General features: G+C 41.1%; 1 protein-coding gene across 1 annotated transcript; it reads right to left on the bottom strand.

Moving 5' to 3' along the window:
- Positions 1–3,027: 3,027 nt before the first annotated feature.
- LOC148019834 (uncharacterized) lies at positions 3,028–6,212 on the bottom strand. Its single transcript, XM_087700021.1, has 5 exons — positions 5,902–6,212; positions 4,052–4,173; positions 3,769–3,886; positions 3,489–3,690; positions 3,028–3,361 (listed from the first exon to the last, which is right to left on the bottom strand). The coding sequence occupies exons 1-5, from the start codon at positions 5,993–5,995 to the stop codon at positions 3,187–3,189; spliced, it is 711 nt and encodes a 236-aa protein (XP_087556147.1). The 5' UTR covers positions 5,996–6,212; the 3' UTR covers positions 3,028–3,186.
- Between the last annotated feature and the right edge of the window lie 348 nt (positions 6,213–6,560).

Below are 6,560 nucleotides of genomic sequence, written 5' to 3'. Positions count from 1 at the left end.
ACCTTTGTCCAATGGGAATAATGTTTCAACATGAGTTAATATAGATACACACTTACTTGAAAACACTTGATGGCATGGCATGCCATGTTTTGTGGATTATTACATTTAGGTTTGTGTTAAAAACTTGAATTTGCCTTATTTTCAACCCGCAATAGTTCAAAAGAATTACTCCATGAATTTCATATATGTTCAATTTGGACTTAACACTTGAACATTGTATACAATATTGTAAGTGTCTAAAAATATTACTATAAGAATTTTGTAGAATATTACGATTAACATAATTCATACAGCCGTATGACATGCTAATATACTAAGGAAGGAGAGTCAATATCATTGGAATTCATTTTATGAATAAGTTGCATGCATGCATACATGTGCACTTGTGAATGATGTGCACTTGTGCATGTATATAGGCACACATTCTCTCCCTCACTCGTGGATGCACACAAGTACACATTCTCTCTCTCCAAAAATAGTAGGAACATTGGCTCTTAAACAAGGCAGCACCTGTTCAGCTACAAAAAGGGCCATATGCCATCAACCAAATGACATGAACTATCATGACTGGAATTTGCAAAAAGGCTAAATAATAAAAAATTCTAGGGCTACATGATTTTTAAGGGTTTTTTGTACATGATGTAGGAACATGTTATTTCAGCATTGTCATGTTCTAAGTGAATCAATGCCAAAATAATTATCTTTGCCTTAAGATAGAAGGTACACTTGAGCAATCTCTAGTGCACTCTTGATTGGCTCATTTTTCACATAAAAACCTCTTAGTTTAGGAGTGCAAGACAACTACAGTGCTTGTAGCTTGCACCAAATAATCCTCCACACATAAATGAAGTGAGATACATGCACTTATAAAATCATTAGCAATGCTATGAATAGTGTATTCGTCTATATCAATGACTTGGGGGTTCCTTTAAGATCATTAATAATATAAGGTATTCCTCCATATCAATGACTTGGGGTTCCTTTCCAATCATTAATAATACAATGCATAACTTGAAAGTTCAGAATTCACGGGATTCCTAACTTCACTCATGCAAAGTAATGCACCTACGCACTGCCGGGGCACATACATGCCCTTGTACACTAGGCAAGCCTGAGGTGTACAAGAGCCATATCAATGGCAAAACAACTCATTGCAACAGTAGTAATGATGGCCTGTAGGGTTGTGGGGTGATCATAGCACTCGGGCATGTGAAAAAGCAGATCACGGCGGGAGTGTACGAGACATTTGCTACGAAGTCTCAACGTTAAATATGTTGACGACATGGCACACGATGTTTGCTGTGTTTTAATCAACTAAAGCGGCAAAACTTAAACAACATTCGGGGTTATCGATAGCATACTTTCGATTCTTGCCTGTCGATCATGTCTAAAATTTGGAATTTTCATGAAATCGGGCGATCCAGAATGCAGTAGAAGACTAATGTGGGCATTGTTGGGCTGATAAGTCAGGGGAGCGGTTTCGTGGGTTCGAAGTTCATGCTTGGGCTCTTGGAGCCATACTTGTACAAACATGTATTTGCCAGTATCTAACAGTTGCTAATTAAGTATTGCTTCATAGGAACAAAAAGAGTACGCAGGGGAAGAAGCTTCGATATCTGCGTATGGCCTACCCTGTGCACGAGGCAATACGGCTTGGATGCGTCAATTTGGCGAAAACTCCTTACCCTTGCTTTGAACGTACTGGGAGGCTCTGTGATGGGAAACATCTGAAGTTCTAATACACGAGCTTAAGCACCGGGCATGCCATGGAATGGACATGGTGGACGACTGGGCAAGAGCGTCGTGTGGATGGCGAAACAAGGGTGGCGATCATAGCATCCAAGGTCATGGCGAAAAGTAAATCTTGGCCGTGTGTGTGTTGGGTAATCAACCCATGGCGGTTGGATGGTGATCAACAAGCACAACTTCCCTCCTGTTCGTGCCTATTGCATGCAGTGTGTGGAATTAGAATGTTTATGAGATCAAGCAATTTAAAGTGTTTGTGGCTAAATGCAGTAGGAGACTAATCGAGGATGGGTAATGTAGACGTTAGGTTGTCCCACGTATGACAATTAGACGACTCCATGAATTCAAAGTATAGCATGTTTGATCATGCTTGGGTTCTTGTAGCCATACTTGCTTAAATCTTGATCACCTTAGTGTCTTAAGAGTTTGAAACAGAGCATCAATCTATGGATAGGAGGCTATGCAAAGAAAGAAGCTTCAATATATTCTTTAGCATAAGGATTACTCCATGCACAAGACAATTTGGTGACACTCTTCCCTGACTTCAGGCATAGGACCAAGTCGAACAGATAACAAAGTAAAAGGACTATATGGAGGGTATTACATAAGATAGGTCATGATGATGGCAACGACCAAGGTGTGTAGGGTCCATAGACATCAAATCATGGCTTTGCATGTGTCGTGAGAACACATGATGTTTTCTCCAAAGGCACAAACATTAAATTATTTGAGGACAGGGCACACTTAGGCCATCCATTGTGTTTTTAAGAATCTATTAACTTCATGAAACTTCGCTCAGGTGTTGGGCTGTTTTGGGATTGTACAGCATGTTTTCAAAAATGGCACAGATTTGAATTGATGGTATCAACAAATGCAACTTACTCTTCCCTTCTATGTGCACCTTGTCGATGAACTAGAGCACTTGTGAGATTGGGTGATTTAGAGCATTTGTGACTAAATGCAATAGAAGAGACTGATCGTGGATGAGTGGTGCGGGTGTTGAAAGGCTGTCCTGGATAGGACAATGAGGCGCCTCCATAGTCAAGTGTGTGTGTTCATGCTTGGGCGCTCAAGCCATACTTTTGCAAACCTCCACTTAACTACTGTAATAAATATTTAAGGATCTATTTTGGATTCTCTGATCTTCTACTAAACTCGTTGTGCAAATTAGGACCTAGTGTCTTGCAGGAAGACACATAGCTTCCACAGTGATAATTCCATGTTCCACTCTAGCTTGATTATGCTGGAAGCAGAGCTATCCCTTATTACAAACAGCATACAGAGCCGACCGAATTTCAATATCATAGATTCATAATGTACACCATACAAACCCAAAGAGCAAATCTAATACATACAAGACCAACAAGCAAATGCCATAAAACTAGAAAGATCTGACGTTTGCACAATAGAAGCTTGTTCACAAACTCTGCAAATTGGTGATCAGCCTTCACAGACCACCTCTGCTTTGCTCTCTGAATCACCAGAGTAAAGATTTGGATCAATGCCACAAGCCTCAAGAATGGAACGACCAGAAGGGTGGTCCGCAAAATCTTTCTGCCTGAAGTCCATCAGCATTGCACCTCCTTTTGCAAACACAAAAGTAGCCCCAAGTTGCCTGCACTTGTTAAATTCGAAATTATAACAAAACAGGTTAATATTTGTACCTTTTCTGGTTATATGAAAGTATGGATGTGTTACCAAATTCAGATCTTCCCATCAAAAGAAACTAACTAACTGCTCACCTTCCATCACCCTTCAGGTTTCCTGGCACATCCTTGGACTTCTTGATAGCATCTCTTACATTATACAGCATTATAACTGCACCCATAAGTCCTACAGACTTGATGTTCAATGCCTGGTGAATTTTCTTTCCATCGTCAATGTAGAGCTCACTATTCCAATAACCCGCTTGTAAAAATTCCTCCAGGCCAAGCTCCTCAATGCCTAAATACAGAAGCCAAATCAGCCCCAGAAACCAACAACTTTCTTGCATGTAGAATGCTCAAACAGAAGCACCCATACCAACAGCCACAACCCGCACATTGTTTGCTTCCAGAATAGGAACGACCTTCTGCAACTCCAAGGCATTGGCTCTGCATAGCTTGCAACCAAATCTTCGGAGAATGTGAACAACTGCTATCTGACAACCGTGACATTGAAGATGCATTTCACTACTGTTACATATGAAGAAAACAATCTAGCAGTGTGTATATGAAGCAATTCAGGCATCCAGACCCAGACTCTATATATACTGAAACAGCACCTGTACACAACATAAAATTGACTGCAAGGTGGTAACATGCACCTGATCTTCCCAAAACGACCCTACTTTCACATTGCTTGAATCTGAGGGACCTTTGATCTTCTGAAGCCCAATATCTTTGATAGCATCTGCAACAGTGGTCGAACCTTTCTCAGTGGCCATGTCTGTGAAAGAACAAACCCAACCTGGTTGGCGTGGCCTATGATAGCTGGATATAGCAGGCAATCAAAAACAAATTGCATACAATTTTCACAAAGACAGAGATGTGAGAATATCCATAAATGTTCTAGCCTACATTCCTTCCTCAGCAAAAGAATACAACAGTCAAGCCACAAGGATCTCATATAGATGGAGCCATGAGCTAAAACTCATGCTCCATTCTAATAATCTCCTACTTTAATGTTCAGACTCTCGTATGTAACAAAGGAGCTACCCCACATCAAATGTTTGTAATCGATGTAGCAAGTGAGTAGCCCCTATGGAATGTTCATAATCAGTGTCAAAATTGCTTTTCAGCTTATCAAGGCCTTTGTGCTCTCAGCACAAGTCTTGCGCCATCTAGCTGGCTGTGCCACATACACATTTCCACCACTTACATCTTCCAAGCAACTCAGTTTATCTTTTGCTTATTTATAGAGAATGCATGCTTGAATTCCACATCACATCTAACATCATAACTAATTCAACTATCAACGTTTAGTGTATTATCTCTCACTTGGGGTCTATTGCTGTATGTGTAACTATTAAATGGGAGATTTATTGAGCTTGAGAGGTGTTAACTCGAGATTTATTAAACATAAATGGTGAACCTATATTCAGGCCACTGCTAATTTTCCTCACAAGTATGCTAGTTTGGTCTCATTACATCAAAACTGATGATTCCTCCTGGCTGTTTCCTTGGACTGTTTGATGAGAAGTCAGGTAACTGTTAAGAGTGTCAGTGTGTGTGGCCTTGTGAATCACAGTACTAGGTTAAAAACTGAAAGGCCCACATATGTACTGCGCCCTTATGTCCTAAGATTTCTACAACAGAGATTGAATCTGAGCAAGGAAACTCAAAGCTGAAAACAGTATAGCATCAGTCTCTTTGCTTGTAGCAGCATCACATGGAATATTGTGGCCATAGGCACGAGATAGATTGACTGCTCATGAGCTCTGTGCCCACCCTCACACATTCCAACTACGTAAAATATTCCTAGACCCATTCATAAACTTGCAATAGACCCATATTTTAAAACTCCACACAGGAAATGTCTGACTAGCTGTAGTAACTAGTTTAACCAAATAGGAGCTCAGATTGGTGTGCATTTGTCAGGTGATGAGAACAATAAGAATTATGATGATGATGATTATAATGATGGTGATGACAAGAAGGCGACTGATAGTTTACAGTGATGCAGTGATCGCATGACCGCAGAAGGTTAGATCTCACTGTAGGAGGCACAGAGCAACCCGTGTGATTGATCATTGAAAGTTAACAATAACAACAGGAGGTTTAACTGCCCGGCCCAGGTTCTGTAATCTCGAACCTACAGGACCCCTCACATATGAACATTACAATTACCACACAAAACTACGTTCAAATTCCACCTTCCATACTCTGCGATGCATAGAGATCAAGGCATTGCCGGTCTGTCTATCGTGAACTGATCCATGTTTTAGGCATCCATACATTAAGCTAACAGGATTTCCTCAGATACTATGAATTCCCCTTTCAAATGCTGCAAATCTGAAGTGGCAGGTACAGGATTTGCTCAGGTACTACAAATACCCCTTTCAAATGAGACAAGCCCTTAGTTGAAAGGTCCATGAACAGACGTTGAAGCATCCATAGCTTGAGCTAAATAAAAATTAACTCAGATAAGCTGCAAAGGAAAGAGATTGGGACAAACCTGGAGCTATTGATGCCGGGAAGGAGAGGAAGGATGCAACAGCGAAGGCTAAGAGGCCCGCGAGGACGAAAGCTCGTCGTGATAGGGCGGGCATAACACAGTCCTGGTAAGGCCAGAGGCACAAGCCAGGCTGCTGTGCGGCAGGCCTCTGTGTCTGTCCTGCGATTGGGAGGTTTGCTCCACCCCTCTCTCTGTGTCTCTCTTTCTGTTTCTTGTGCTTTGCTGTGTGCACAGATGGTAGTGCCACTGCCCCATGTTGGAGGGTCAACCAACACACACACACACACAGATGTGTGGTGTCTGATGAGCGCACGATTCTGGAGACGAGTGAATGTGCGCTTTTGTGTCACTTGCAGGTTCCTCCATGTCACAGTTCTCTCCAAAATAGCGGTTTTTTTGGAGAAACCTCCATGTCACAGTTTTCTCCAAAATAGCGGTTTTTTTTGGAGAAACCTCCCGCCCTATTTTCAACCAAAAAAAAAACCACTATTTTTAAATGGAACAAAGGTAAAATTAAAGGTCCTTCCAATTTAAGGGATGAGGGATTGTTGTTTTTCTTTTAGAACAAGTTGTTTTAATTTTTTATTTGAGGGGGATTTACAAAAACCCCTATGTGGACACATTTGCAAACACAAAACTAGGAACCTCCTAGAAAATTG

The sequence above is a fragment of the Lygodium microphyllum genome, chromosome 19 (assembly GCF_053477565.2).
Source record: "Lygodium microphyllum isolate KBCC chromosome 19, Lygodium_microphyllum_v1.1.10, whole genome shotgun sequence".
Taxonomy (NCBI): domain Eukaryota; kingdom Viridiplantae; phylum Streptophyta; class Polypodiopsida; order Schizaeales; family Lygodiaceae; genus Lygodium; species Lygodium microphyllum.
Note: the sequence above shows the minus strand (reverse complement) of the source record. Positions and strands in the feature narration are given on the sequence as shown.